Here is a 16014-nt window from a genome sequence, read left to right on the forward strand (position 1 = left end):
AGAGTAGAATGGGGTCTTTAATAGGGACACCAGAAAAAAGTGATTCCCTGTTCTGGGATGAGAACTGAGCTGCCCAGCAGAGAGGAAATCCACTTGCAGTTATATTTCTCTTTATAAAATGGCATTTTTGCTTTTAATCTTTTGTTTTCCCTATAAACAGTTCTCATGGGCCAGGTAAGGCACCTGCCCTTAAGTGACTCACAATGTGGCTGAGATACCCAGTAAATATCTATGTAGTAAGTGCTATGACAGGGGTGAGCACACGGGAGCATGAAAGAGGGAAAGGCTCTTGAGTCAGTCAGGGGGAGGGGACCTCTGGCAAGTACACAAGGAAAGCTGCACAAGGAGTAAGGTCAAAGCAAGGTGGCAAGTTAGAGGAAAAAAGTGCTCCAAGAAGAGAAAACATGCATACATCTAGAAGAGAGAGGACAGTACTGCTGGGAGAATGCTAAGTAGTTCAGGTATGGCTGAAGCCTCTCTAGAGTGCAAGCTCGGAGAGGAGTGGGAAGAGATGCTACTGGACAGGTGACTGCCTTATAAGCAACAGGAAGGAATTTGAGCTTTCTCCCCGTGGCAAAGGATCCACAAACCCACCAACACTCCTCCACCATCCATTAATCCTGATGATCATTTGTAGTCTTTCTTAACAAGGGGAATAAACATTAAAATATAAAATTAAAATGTATTTTTCAAGGAATGTTTTCCTACCTGCCAAGCCTTGAGTTCAGGTTTCTGGGATTCCCCTGCTACAACTGATGAAACCACTAACACCTAAAGTAGTATAAGGAATGCAAGTGATGTCATTAACTACAACAAATGATACACAGAAGCCTGAACGCAGGACTTTCACTGCAGGACTTCTAAATCCGTTTCTAAACAGGTTAGTTCAAATACTGAAAATCAGTTTTTAAAATATGGCTTTACGTAGAAACTTATGCATCTAACAGAAGGTACATTTTTGAGCTACTATAACCTGCAAAATTTCAAGAGATAGCATAAAAAAAAAGTCCACCCTCAAAAGAAAAATGTGACTATTAAATGCAATCCCTTATTTTATGTTTACAGCATAAGATTTGTCACTGTGAATAAACTGAAATGTAGGTAGCACTTTGGTTTGTAATATTTCATAAGCTGGCAATCAGATTTGAAACAAATACAGCTTGAGTAGCCTATAAGCCTAAGCAGAGAAAATATCTGAAACACCAATTGTGACATTTGGGTCGAAAAAAGTACTTGTAGTGTAATTCAAAGTGACAATTATTCCTTACCCTCTGGACTTTTGTGCTGTTAGGTTGAGAAAAATGAGTGCTGTTTTCCTTTGTATCTATATGTTTTTTTTCTTCTGAGGGAGTAGGTCCAACCCTTGAGTTACTGGAAGGTAGGGAATTTGGTGGCATAATTTCCTTGGTGAAAAACACAAAACACAAAAGAGAAAAAAGGATCAATTTTTAGGAATTTATTTAGCTGCATTATTATATCAATTATCACATCATAAGACTGTAAATTATTATAAACAGTTTTGGTAAACAAAAATTACAGAATGCAAAAATTATGCAGTAAAAATCCACGAAGATTTAACTTCAGTAAAAGAACCTTTCACAAAAGAGAAACTAGATAAAACGTGAAAATTATGGCAATTTGGGGGGGGATTTTATTTTAAATAGTACCATTGCACAGAAGAGCTTGCCCTCACCTCCCCCAACCCCACACAAATGCTTAAAAAAATGCAAAGCACATGTATACATGTACACAAACTAAAAAAGCCAAAGAATGAAAGCCAGAAAACCTAACCACTGTCCCAATTTTACCTACCAGCACCATTAACTAATAACTGACAAGTGCTTTAGAGTTTTTACATTTATGACTACCCATGTTAAAGATCAAGAAATAAGACTTAAAGGGGGTAAAGTGACTAACTGGAAATCACAGTATTACAGAATAGACAGAGACTATTATCTTCAATTGTAACATTAACCGGCATGCCTGATAGAATTTTTACATTCACATTATGTGCATACAACAGGCCTCTAAATTACTATGTCAAATAAAATTGTAAGATTTTTACTTTTATTAGACAAACCAGAAACATATGCACTAGAACATACCTCTTCTTGTGGAACATTTTTCTCATTTTCGGCCTCAATTCTCACTCTCACAACTCCTGACTTGTCCACAATCTCCTGAATCAGTTTTCCATTTTTTCCAATTACTTTGCCTAAGCCAAGAAATATATATCTCATGTTTGGTTTTAAAAACACATACCTTAAACCAGTAAGCACACCCCCAGCATAAACTATCATACTATATATGCATATATATACAAAATTTCATATAATTTCAATTATCTATATCTTTTTATCTGTCTGTCTGTCTACCTTAAAACCAAAACAGAGGTTCCTTTCCAAAAGACAATCAAATTGGCTTTCTGTTGTTATGAGGTCATCATTGATCAAACTCCTTTAGTCAGGTATTAGAGTTGATTAATATACGGGTAATTTTGAATTTTTAGGCAGTTCAAAGATAGGCTCTTATTTTGCATAACAGGGCACACTTTAAACGTGCTGGTATAGTTGTGTGTATCACTGCAAAGTTTGATAAAAGGAATTAAGGAAAAGGATAGATAATAGAAAACACATTCATTCTTTTATTTATTTGACAATTTCAATTCTATCTGTACTTGATTTAAATCTGCTTCTCTGCCCATGGCAAGTATTTTCAAAATTTTATATGGTACATTTATTAAAGATACTCTAACTTGAAAAGCGGTTTGAGCAGCTATACGTACATATAAAAGTGTACCGTCTTCAGGCAAAATGTGTTATAGGCTATTACTCTTATGTATTACTCACAAATTATTTCAGTGTATTAGAAGGTGAAGGGATCAGAGTAAAAGATTAAGAAATTGCACTTTAAGATAACTTAAAACCACAGTGAAAAAGCTTAAAACTAATTCAAGATTAAATTTTACTCAAAAACATCTGTTAGAACTCCAAAGATTTCAAATACCAGCAACAAATGGGCACTTGTCTCTCCTTCATTTTATACAATTCAATGATTTACTTAACTGGGAAATGACTGCTTTCACAGCCATTATCATGCATTAGTATAAGGCAAGACATTACAAATATTAAGGAAAAACTGCTTTTAGAAATGTACATGTGAATTACATCTGATTCCAAGGGCTTTCAAGGGTAATGAAAGCCCCCTGCACCGGCCACATCCATCATGTGCTTGCCCCATCATCTCATATAAGGCAGGGATGGGGGAAAACAAACTGGAATAGAAATTTTGCTTTGAGCCAATCTTAGATAAGAACTCAGGGAAAACAGGATCTTGGGGTTTGTCTAATCAGCATAGTCTTGGCATTCTTGCCATGTGTGGCAGCCTCACTCACCCCCATAACCTCTTTTAACCAGTCAGTGGTCAGGGAACACAAGTGACAACACTAAATCAAGACTCTTGATCTTGTTCTTTCTGTCAATTATTTCTGCTCATCTTCTCTTCAATGAAAAGGGGTGGAGGGAGGAGAGAAGTTACATGGAGTCTTCCCACAGTTTTTTTTAATCTATAACACTTATATTTTCATGAATTAATGTTGATTTTAATAAAGGTCTTTGAAGTGAGTTAGCAGAAGGAAAAATGAGATTTTGGTACATGTTTCTATCAATATCTTAACTATCCTTTATACTGTGTGTTAACTATAGCTGAGTAAACCAATTCACTGTAAAAGTGGGTGAAGAACAAGTAGATTTTTAGAAAGATAAATCAACATACATACAAAAAGAATTTGTGGAAAAATAAATTATAAATCATATTGTGGGACTTGAAAACTCATGCAATACTGCTTAGACATCTCACTAAAGACCTGCCTTATCAAATCTTTTTTTGTACAAAACGTTTTCTGAAAACTCCCAAAACTTCCAGTATCGGAGAAGACAATCTCTAAACCAAAACTGTCATACTTTACTAGTTAGAAACAAAACAAAAATCAGGTTTTCTGGTGAAATATCACTTCTGGGATCCTCTTCTCTTCAGGTAAGACTATAGGTGGAATCTAATTCTAATAGAAAATAATCCAATTCTACATTACATAGTTTTTCCAAACCCCAACTGACAGCTTACTCTAATTCTGCTCTACTGAACTGAATGGAATTGTTTTGAATAAGGGGAAGGAAAGAACTAACATTTAGAGTCCTCTACTCTGTCCAGACCTTAGATAATATGTATCTATGTATTTATGTATACCTATACCTATCTATCTTTATCTTCCTATTTAATTATCATAACCTTGTGTGGTAGACACTATTATCTCATTTGTTTTCAAAGTGAGGAAGGTAGACTCAGAGAGGCTAAGTCAGTTGCCCAAGGTCAAATAGCTACCAAAAAGTGAAGTAGGACTGAAATCTAGATCTAACACCTACACCCAAAAACATTCCCCTACCATCATGCCATCTCCAAAATGAATTTTAATGTCTATTAGGTAATTTTTGAAAAAAAAAAAACTGTCCAATGGCTATATTTTATGACATTTAAAGTAACTTTGCTAACTATAAAATGTATGCAATTGCTTGACAAACTATAAATAAGAGGAAAATATCATTCACAACCCCACTTACCCTGAGGTAAACCAGGATAGTGCTATACGTATATTTTCCATACATACAACTGCTGTGCAAGTTACCTCCATAACATTACATAGTCATGTTCTTAGTCATCTGTAGCATATAGTTGAGAGACTAATTCTGCATTATTTCACTAGTATTTATACTTTATCTTCAATCAAACTAATTTTCTTTGGGAGAAAAATTTTATTCCAAGTGTTTTTTAATGGCATAGGAAGATGTTTATAATTCTATGGTGCCAAAAAAAAACACAGGCTAAGTAGAACTGAATGCGAAGAAAATGGTAGCTCACAGAGAAAAAAATGTGACAATGAGTGTGTATATCTCCATGTATGACTGAAAAATTGTGCTGAACACTGGAATTTGACACAACATTGTAAAATGATTATAAATCAATAAAAATGTTAAATTACAAAAAAAAAAAAAAGAAAATGCACATAAAGTCCTTATTTTCTCGTTCTTTAAACCTTCCAAAGGGCATACATTACTTTGTATATAATTGGTCATGATATCAAGTTTAAATTTCATTTTAAATGTACAGGCAGTATGTTCCAATTTTATTTACAAATTAAAACGTGTAGTATTCTTGACAAAACTGCACTTTGTTTTGATATATTCTACTAAGGACAACAGTAGCATTTAAGAGTATTGGTACAGAGTTCCTAGGTATTTCTTGGTACTCAAGATGGTGACGGTCATGAAACAACAGTACTCAAGTCAAGATGAAGAATTATGGTTGATGCTGCAGAAAGCCCTCCCTAGAGACATTCAGAATTACTTCTAGCTTTGGAACTTGCTCAATTTAAGTAACCTATATTCAGATCTTCCACTTAGATCAAATATCAATACTCCAAATTATAAAAAGCCCCCAAATGTCATTCATTTTGGAAAAACATACTTAATTTTAAGATATAAAAAGTATAGAGTGAAGAGGCTGTGCAGAATTTGTCTTTCCAAGCACTAGTGGGTTTGAGCTAGCAAAGCAGTATCTTTTGCACACCTTCCGAAAATGTAATCTTTGAGTATATTTACCAAGTATTTTCTGTACACTACAGCAACAGAGTATTTCAAAGATTAAGCTTCAGTTAAATGACTTCTCAAATGAGTGAAAATGGAATTCTATGTGTATAAATAAGTTGTTTACCTAACTTTTGTTTTTGTAGTGCGTGTCAACAGCAATTTTTGACTCACCTACTAAGTTTCTTGGAACTTGTATGACATCTTCAGCAAATTCAAGAAAGCTTCGCGCCTTTTTCACTGCATCCTGATCCTAATAAGAATAGGGAAAATATTTAAATCAACAAAAGATGAGCCATCTGAAATACTGTTTTTTATTTGAGAAAAAAACTATTTAGTAAAATATTTACCTCCCCATAAATATGAAATGTGCAGGTATCTTCATCTAGATCGATAGCAGTGACCCCAGGTACCTTTCTAGCTTGTTGAATATTAGCACCATGAGTACCAATAGCTAGACCCATCAGATCTTCTCGTACAATAAATTGTTCATGAAACCTTGAAGCAAGTTGCCTTGAACTCTGAAGAGAAATGCACATCTGATTAATATGCTTATCAACTCTTAAGACAACTATATTTAGGTCAGCCATGTAAATTATCTTGACCCTGTATATCAGGGTCCTGCAAATTAGTTTCAGTTGGAAATTAACAGGTTTAAGAAAGTATTTCACACAGTGTATTTTTTAGGTTACTGAAGGTCTATGTCATTTGATATATTTTTGTTAACAGGAAAGGGTTTATTGACAACTTTCCCAAGGTAACTTGAAAACCTATTTGCAAGGCTGCCTTAGTTAACCAATGACATCAATGTAATAATTAAGAAGCAAATCAAATGTTCCCAGATAAAAACCAGCTCACTGGGTCTGACAGACTCAATTTTAATTAAATAAAAAAAATTTAAATACCATCTTTACAGAAAACTATATTCATTTCATTTTTATTAAAGGATATGGGTGTGTGTGTGTCTGTGTATTTTTTTCTGGAAACAGTGCCATTTATATAACTTATCACTAGATACTCTGGTCTAGACATCCCTCTGATGAAGTGATGACATTAAAAAGACACCCCTCACCCACCGAGTAAAGGAATCATAAAAATTATTGGTACAGTAACTAAGCTGAATGATTACAGAATGTCAAAGATTTACAACTTATCTTACATATGTGTCTGCAACCTAAAATTAGACCAGAGTCTGTAAGACCATGTGATCTGGATCCACAAGAATGATGAATTCTTTCCAATATTCAGTGATGACTGAACTAGGTTATCCAAACTTGTGGATAATCACTCTCTTTAAACAGTATTACCAAAATTTAATGTTTAGTTCTAGCATGCCATTAATGAAAACCAAACATATTAGTGGCTCATGTCAAAAAATGGAAATTTCTTATCTGAATATGTGGACCTCTTTAATATTAGTAGTGAGGAAAGATAGGCATGCATGCTAGTTTCTTATTATTCAACATACCCAATAATTTGAATGAATGAGTATAACTACTGTAAACAATTAAAAAAGTATAATAGCCTCTTTGTAGATTAGAGTAACAAAATGTATCAAATATTCTTAGGATTTTTCAAGAGGTCATGTTTTTTGAGTTCTGGTTCATTCACCTGATTAAGCGTGATAATTGATAATTCACTAATAAGTGATAAGCCAAAGGTATGATAACAGATCATTTGAGAAGAATTAGATGTTTAAGAAGAGGTATATGAGTATATTTGCACAATATTCACAATGAGATTAAGGAGGCTGTTCTGGCCTAAAGGTTATGAGAGAATTGCTAAAGAAACCACAAACTTGTGAACACAGGGTCATCAAGAAAGAATGAGGGTAAAAACCAATTAAACAGACCTCCATGGCCATAAGGAAAACAAAGTAGCAAAAGGAGATATTGTTAAAGGAGATATGAATGTCTCCTCTCCTACTAAGAGTTCAGCAGTCACACATTAAGTTGGAAGTTGGTAAGTTTCCCAGGGTTTTCCAAGAATATAGCCTTGACTCCCTTCTCTCTTAAAATGCAGTTTGGAACTCCTTTTTTTCTTTACTATTTCAACTGCATGGTGTTTTCCCTCTAATGAAATGAATAATGATGAGGAACTCTGGAATCTGACAGTGATATACTTGAGTTGGCACTTTAAATTAAAATCCATTTAGTTCCTATGGTAATGGATGGAAGTACTAGATACTTATCAATGAAAATAAATGTATGATGATGGAAATTATTGGAGGATTAATAAAAGTAGATAAAATGCACCTTAAGAGACGAAATAGTAAGTTAGGGAAATAGCCTCTGGCAGGAATCTGAAGACAGGAGTTTTAAAGAGTGACAACCAATTAGAATGGAGAAGTTCTATACCCTTTTAAACAGAGATAAACATACATAATGAAAGGAATATGATTAGATATTTAAATAGTCTCTAGTACTTTAATGATAACATGTTATATGGAAGAAGCATTGCCTCATTTCATTAGCAGCTTTGACGAACTTCTAGTAAAAAGTGAGTTGGCCAGTAGTTCCTTAACATACATAAACTGCTGCTTAATTCTAAAACCTCAGATGTGAAAGATTCTAGTATGATTATGCTTTGTAAAATTTTAATTTTTGAAAATAAACACTATGAGGAATTGCTAAGAAACAATATACAAAGGACAAGCTGCCTATATTCAAGTTTCGTGACTGCACAGTTAGTTCTAAATAGCTTGACAAGCAGCACTAGGGAAAGCCACACACCTCTAGCTGCTTACTAGCCTCTTCATTTCTCAGTATCAGAGACAGCTTAGTGCGCAGACTCCGGAAGTGCATGTCAATCAGCATGTGAGCGCGCTTCGAGGTGACTTCACTGATAGACTAAAGGATATAAATCAACACCATTATTATTAAAGTAAATGCCTTAAATGAAATACACCAAAATAGACCACTCAAAGACACTCACCAAAATGACAAGCTGATAATTTTCTGGATCATAAGTTACAGAAAAGGCACCAACTGCCTTTTTAAAATCCTTATGTGCCGATTCTTTGGCACACCTAGAAATAAAAAGAGTATCCATTGTGAAGTTAAGATGAATGATTACTAACTATTGGTGTATAAATACATATATATATATATGCAGAGAGATTTGCATGTTGTAGAACTGTAGATTCATATTAAACTAGATTTATGCAAATATGCTATAACCATTTAAAAGTTTAGTTCCTTTGTTGTATATCTCTGAAATCCTCAGCCCAATCAAGCATTTGAGATTATAGAGAAAGGAAAAAAAACAGTCATGTTCTTAAGGGATTACTGGTTGTCTTAGATTACCAAAGGTGACATCTTTAGGGGAGCCACACTCCTCTGCAGGCTTCCTGATTTCAGTTACATATGGTAGGTCAGTAATTTTCTTGAGTCAACTGTTGAAAACTTTTAGGAATAGGTACAGGGTACCCAATTTTGTTTTGTTGTTTCTTTTCTAAAGAAAAACTGCTAACCAATTTAAGGGAGAGAAGGAAATGTATATGAATCAGAAGGCACAACATTTACATACACAATCTCTACCATCAAAAAGCAGGATTTCTATGTACTTTCAACTACAAGTTAACATTTATCTATAGTGTAACATGTCCAAATCAAACTTAATACATGCCCTTGATGAAATCTTTTAAGAGGAATTTCTTCTCTAAAAACTCTTTAAGCATTACTCCAGATCAAGGATTATACAAAAGATGACCTCTTGAAGCTTTTTTTGCTCTACTTGTTACTTATTTGTCTGAAAATATTAGTTAAAAGGGAAAAAAACCTGAAGAAACCTCCACTATCTAGAAACTGATTTTGTGACTTATGACAGAATATCTGTATTAATCAACTTTGAAATCTTAAAATTCTATAAACAATGTCAACTTTAGTGAACAAATGTATATTAGCTGTGTATTTAAACAAGTGCAATGTTGGCTTAATTATATAACTGGATAAAGCTAAATATGTTTTTTCAATACTTTCGCAAACCATTTTTGCCAAAGTTCACTGAATTTAAAATTGATTTCTATTATTTTAAAATTTATATTCTTTTAAATTCACTGCATAGCACCTCTAAGTTCTCAGCCTTTCTCGTATACCAACTTACATCTGTCGTAAGTCTTCTGGCACATCCAGTTTGATTTTATGGAAAGTATCTTTTGTGGCAGGTTTGTTGGGATTAACCGATCGTAAACGTTCAATTGTGACAATTTCATTGTACGTAGCATCACATGCTGCATACTCTATCACGTAAAACTGAGAGAAATAAATCAAAGTCATTCCTGGTAACACTGTTTAAAGTAAGAACAAAAAGCTATACCTATTCAGTTATTTTTAAATTCTCTAGAGGGAAAAAAAAACTGAAACACATGAAATGTACTGAACATGTAAATATTTTAATAAAATGACTCAAGTTAATATTACTTTCAAATAGAAATCCAGACAGAAATGTAGTATACCTGGCTTTAGAAAAGGGAAAAAGCATAACAAAAAAAAATTTAAATGGGCATTTTCCTACCTCACCCTTTATCATCCTCACTTTAGCTAACCACCAACAGCAAGGCTCTTTTTCATTTGCTCTGGAATAAACCTACACAAAAATTACAACATAGAATATTTTATGATTAACATCATTCAGAAATCTATAAATTATCAGACATCAAGGAAAATTTCTTAAAATGATCTTTAGTGTCTTTCAAACCCATATGCTCTATACCTTAAACCAGATTGTACCCACATCACTAGTGGGTACAGAAACTACCCGATCACCTATGAGCGCCCTGTAAAAAAGTGCTTTCCTATTTCTTTGTATTACCCCAGTAGTAATCAGTACTCTGAATAGGAGTGCTCAAGAAAAGCTGACCATTCGTAAACCTGGGCATACTTTCCTTGGGTACTTTGTGAGCTACGAAAATGTATCTAAAAAATGTAAAGACAAACTTGTTTTTGTTTTACTCTAAAAAACAAATGACTGACTGGATGCATGGTCACTAAGTGGGTAAGACCACTGACTAGTTAGCTCATTAAAGTTACCACTCTGGCATTCATGTCTCCTGCAAACTAAATGGACAGATCCTTGGTCCATCTCTGGTCGTCTGACCCCTCTCCACTAAAATGGGTAACTCCACGCTGGCCATCCTCTGGATACCATCTTCCTGCTCTCATACACTGTGCACCAGTTCTTCTAAACTGATCTCTCTGATGATCACTTCACTTCAAAGTTCACTTATGATGTGCAGCATGGAACCTTTGTGAAGACACTAGTAAATCAAGGTTAATAGGGAAAGACACAACACAGTAATACATGGGGAGAGAGACAAATACTCAGAAGTAGAAAGAAGACACAGGAAGGACAAGGGGGACAGGGAGGAGAAGACAGGAGAGAAGACAAGCAACTCAAGGTTCCAACTCTCGTCTCCCTTTTACTACTGTAGTTCACAGTTATGCAACACAACTTAACTCAACCTACCTTTCCCTCTTGCCCCCATCACTTCCTCTCAACTCTGCTCTGGCCAGAGAAAAACCTCAGTTATTTGTTAACTGTTATGTAATACAATGAGGTCATTCTAGCAACAGCGTTTCATTGGTTTCCATTTGTCATGTGACTAAGTTGTAAAAAAAAAAAAAGGTCCCCTTTAGCCATCACTATTATGAGCATTCCTGGTATAGACAGACCAAAAGACCTAAGTTAATGATTATACAATACAGTGACTAAATACAACTTAATTTAACCTACATTCCTCTCCTGAGACAGTCAATTCCCTTCAGCTCTGCTCTAGCCAGAGTGATAATCTCAGTTACGTATTACTGTTAGTGGGTCATCATAGCATCAGCATCTCATTGGTTACCACCTGTCATGTGACTCAGTTGGGGAAAAAAAAACAACCTGTCCCCTTTATCCAACCAAATATTATGAGGACATCTGAAATAGACCAGAAGTTCTGGTTCTTGACTTAAGGGAGCTTGTAGTCTCCTGGGGATGTGAACAGCAAAAGGTCCTCAAGTAGAGACAGTGTTTGTGTTCCCTACTGGGATCCCTCACAAAACCAAGCCTAGTTCCTTTCACCTAGTAAGTACTGACTACATTTTTGGTAAATAAATAGTACTCCAGTCTACTTCCACTTTAAAACTGTACAGAAAAGAATACAGGCCTGGACATCCAAAGACCTTCCCTGAGCCCTCTCTAAAACAGCACTCTTGCCCCTACATCACCGTCCATCCTCTTTTTTTCTTCCTAGGACTTATTCACATCTGCCATATTAGCTATCCTCACTAGACTGTGACCTCATCAAAGGCTGGGACTCTTCTGCTTCATTACACCATCTGTATGTAACACAGAAAATAAGAATTCAAGGACCCAGTTCACTTTATTTGACCTCTACCAACGTCTACTTAGCTGCTTCCTTCATACCACAAATACTCATGAAACTGCAACTGTTAACAAGGCGTTGTGGAGAAAGAAGCAGCTTAAAACGGAGTAGTGAAAGGGGAGGAAGGAGAGAATACTATACAGACCGACTACAACATAAAGCAGACTTCAAGGGCCTTAAGTCTCACAACACTTTTCAGTGGCTAGAGAAATCACAAACACAATGTCGTGGTTAACATGTTACATCTCCATAGCACCTTTTGGTCAAAGACATCAATGGCACATAAATAGGTGGTTCACAGCATCTCCTGCAAAAAGATGTTTTACCTCTATGTGTATATACTAAAACTTGTAGATGAGTTTTTAAAAATATGCCAGGAGGATTTACTGCTGCTTAAAGAAACTGTACGATGCTGCTCTACTATAAGGGATAATGTTTTTCCCTTTGCAAGATTAACTTTCCTAACTCATTTTGCTTAAAATGGAGACACAGTTATAAACTAATAATATATTATTCAAATAAAAGACTGAAAGATTGAGGGGAGGGGGAAAAAAGAAATACTAGTGGGCAAAGGAAATCAGTGGTGACTTTCAAAGCTGCGCCCTTAGGCAGCCACACTTAAGCGTCAATAACGTGTTATTTCAAATAATTATTAAGATGGCTCAGTCAAAAAGCATATTTGTATCACAGTTGTAATTCTTAAGGTAGATTAAAAAGTGTTAAACAAAGGGTACAAAAGGTACAGGCAAGCTAAATGCTCCTACCTCTTCAGTGCTTAATAACTTGATGGCAGGGGAAACTTACCTCAACTTCATCACTTTCATTTATATCTTTATTATAACCCACAGGTGGTGGAAATCTCACATCATGGAATGGAATCTGCCTCTCTGGCTGCCAGCTGCAAATAAGCAAACGAAATTATTTTACATGCTTTTTGGCTTAATGGAAACAATGACCATGCTGCCATCAACTTTTAGTTAAGTGTGACCCTCTGTTTTTCTACTTTAAAGAAGCAAATGCTTTAAAACTGTCAGTGTTTTGCTGAGTGGGACATAATGGCAACATAGAGACACTTCAACAGAGTCTGCATGCAGCACAGCAGCCTTGTAGTTCTGTTTGGAGTATTTCTCTAAACACAATATAACAACATTACCATTTTCCAAACAAGTCTTTCTTCCAGTAATTTCAACCTCTAAGAGTTCTAAACTTAAGGCCACAACAGCAATTTCTTTTAATGCTTAAATTAAATACGTTAGTATCAGTAAGTGTTAGTAGTATCACCATACATCTACTTGCAAAAGAATTTTAACCACATTCCAATAACCACAGAAACTGGTCCTAAATGCCCTCTAGTTCCCAAGCAAAATGGGGCAGTCAGCACATTAGCAATTCACAACTCACTTTTCCCCCTTTAAATTTTAGATCCAGCGAGGTGCTCAATTCTTGCCATGGATAGCTGGCTGCTGATCTGTATGATGTACCAGCATGCACTGGCCTGGTGGGGTCTCCTAAACCACAGAAACCCGATGGAGACAGCCTATAGGAGTTCAGTAAGTTGCCTCTGGTTTTTAACTTAAAATTATATGGAACAATTTTGAAAAACACCAAATTATTCTTTTATATCCACAATGATATAAAATATTAAAAGATAAACTTTGTAAAAATACTGGAGGATTCAACTGCTAAAGCAGTCATTTCTGGGTTTACTGCTAAAGGGCCTTCTTAGTAAAATCCTATTGAGAAAAGCGTATTTTATTCTTTAGAGAAGAGCTATTATATAAGATAGTAGAGTAGGTAACTGAATCAGAATTTGTGGAAATCTATTAGGGCATATATTAGACTGAACCTTTTCTTTGAATTATTATACACCCTTGAAAACTATAAACTGTCTTTACTTCAGAACAACTTTTTAAAAATATATTTACTGACATTAGTGGCTTAACATGTTACAGATGTACTGCTAAATTTGACTTGTAAAGCATATAATAATACATAATATAATTTTCTTGGTTTCAAAAAAGGAAGAATTATTTTAAGTCTTTAGTATACAGAGATAAAAATTCAAATTCTTTATTCAAAAACGTAAAATACAGAAGGTAAAAACAAAGCATCTAAAATAATGTGGTATTATAGGAGTTCCTTTACGACTGAAAGGAAAGAAAGTGTCTGAAGTTTTACAGATTATCAGTTTTTTGTTTTTTAACAGAAAAACAAAAAACACAAGGAAGTACAAAGAAGCTGATTTAGTACGGACCTATCAAATCCTGGTGATATGCTCAAACCCAGTGTTGAATCTCATGCATACTTCACAAACACAAGGAAAAAGCTGATCTATTTCAAATTCCCAGGATGACAAATAGCTTGAAGAGAACCTTGTATGCAGCTATAGTACAGGAGAGAATTAGAAGGTCCAAAGACAGAATAATTTTAAGTTAATAGTAGAAATCTGATTGAAAACAAAAGAGAACTGATCTATCAGTGTATAAACTAGACACATTCTTAAATGAACAGAGGAAATGAGTGTTTGCTTAATACTTTAGATTAAGGACTATAGGAGAAACTACTAGAGTGGCAAATAAAGATAACTCTCTGTTTTTGGAAAACAGTGTTTACCTAGTGATGGAAGTAAGCAGATAAGAGTATAATTACAAGAAAAAAATTACTCTCCGAGTTATCAAAAATCCCTCTGCTAGAGGTGTGATGCTATTGTCTAGCATATAATACATGGATAAACATGCAAAGAGGCAGATTTTGGAACTTTTGGCTTTCTGTATTCAGAGAAAGGTATTCATTCTATTATCCAAACTTGTATTTTGGGCCGAGACTATTTGTCTAGAGCTGAGAACAGGGTAGGGTACTCTAAATCCTTTTATCTCTGTCCTCCTAAATATGTTTCAGGCATCTGAGACTACTACAGTTAACCCTTGAACAATTCGGGGGTTAGGGATGCTGACCCTCTACACAGTCAAAAATCCATGTATAACTTATACTCGGCTCTCCATACCTGAGGTTGGTGTCGTGGATTCAACCAACCTTGGATTGTGTAGTACTGTAGTATTTACTTTGAAAAAAATTCACATGTAAGTGATCACATGCAGTGCAAACTCATGTTGTTCAAGGGTCAACTGTACTTTGTCCTGCTGGTACCTAAAAGATTCTGCTAACAGTCTAATTATAGCATGACTGAGTTAAATACTGTATTTTAACAGATTTATTGAGATATAATTCACATAACCATATAACCTATCCACTTAAGAGTATGTACAAATCAATTTTTTTTTAAACAGTACATTTTAGTTGACATTAAACAACAAACTCCCCGAATTGTCTCAGTTGTGACATACAGACACTTTCAGATTGCTTTTTGGTGGTCACCCACGCTGAACAAGATTTTTCAATCTTCAAAACACCCATACAAGTCAATGGTTTTAAGCATATTCACAGATAGGCACAACCATTACCAGTCAATTTCAGAACATTTTCATCAACTGAAAAAGAAACCTCATACTCTTTAGCTATGGCTCTCCATCCTCTACCAACCCTAAGCAACCACTAATCTATTTCATCCCTCTATAGATTTGCAATCTGTTTTTGATACACTATTAATTTCTCTTGGCAAATAAAAGCCAAAACATTATCATTGTTGACCACCTTCAGAGTTCAGTAAAATCCTAAGATCACAACCACATCTACACTTTGTCTAAGAAGTTTATACATACTTTAGAATCTTGACTGGCCTGTCTGAAAACAGCTGTTTATTAGCATTCAAAAAATTCAGTCAAGAGACTTGTCTTCCCCAATGAAACGTTAACATCTATACTACTGATGTCTTCGTATAGCTAATGTTCCTAGGCCTCAAAGTACCTTTATTTACTCAACTAGCAGAAGAATGCAGAGAAGATCAGTTACTGCTATTAAAGACCATAAACATATGAAACAGATAAAAAATGTTAATGGGCAAACAATTATTTCCAATAAAATGTACTAGACAACTAAAACCATCAATTT

General features: G+C 34.9%; 1 protein-coding gene across 20 annotated transcripts in view; it reads right to left on the reverse strand.

Annotated features, from left to right (window-relative positions):
- Positions 1-16014, reverse strand: part of FMR1 (fragile X messenger ribonucleoprotein 1) — a 36900-nt gene that overhangs the window by 11142 nt on the left and 9744 nt on the right. For 13 of the 20 annotated variants that reach the window (XM_031445540.2, XM_031445538.2, XM_031445531.2 and 10 more), the window contains exons 3-12: positions 12811-12904; positions 10155-10226; positions 9744-9892; positions 8574-8667; positions 8372-8488; positions 5990-6160; positions 5814-5892; positions 2106-2215; positions 1269-1403; positions 709-771 (exon numbers count right to left, since the gene is read on the reverse strand). In XM_031445540.2, coding sequence (XP_031301400.1) covers positions 709-771; positions 1269-1403; positions 2106-2215; positions 5814-5892; positions 5990-6160; positions 8372-8488; positions 8574-8667; positions 9744-9892; positions 10155-10226; positions 12811-12904 — 1084 coding nt within the window. Of the gene's footprint in view, positions 1-708; positions 772-1268; positions 1404-2105; positions 2216-5813; positions 5893-5989; positions 6161-8371; positions 8489-8573; positions 8668-9743; positions 9893-10154; positions 10227-12810; positions 12905-13407; positions 13933-16014 lie in introns of those variants that run through there. The other 7 variants (XM_031445542.2, XM_031445536.2, XM_031445532.2 and 4 more) reach the window with 2 other exon arrangements.

Source organism: Camelus dromedarius, chromosome X (assembly GCF_036321535.1).
Source record: "Camelus dromedarius isolate mCamDro1 chromosome X, mCamDro1.pat, whole genome shotgun sequence".
Classification (NCBI taxonomy): Eukaryota; Metazoa; Chordata; class Mammalia; order Artiodactyla; family Camelidae; genus Camelus; species Camelus dromedarius.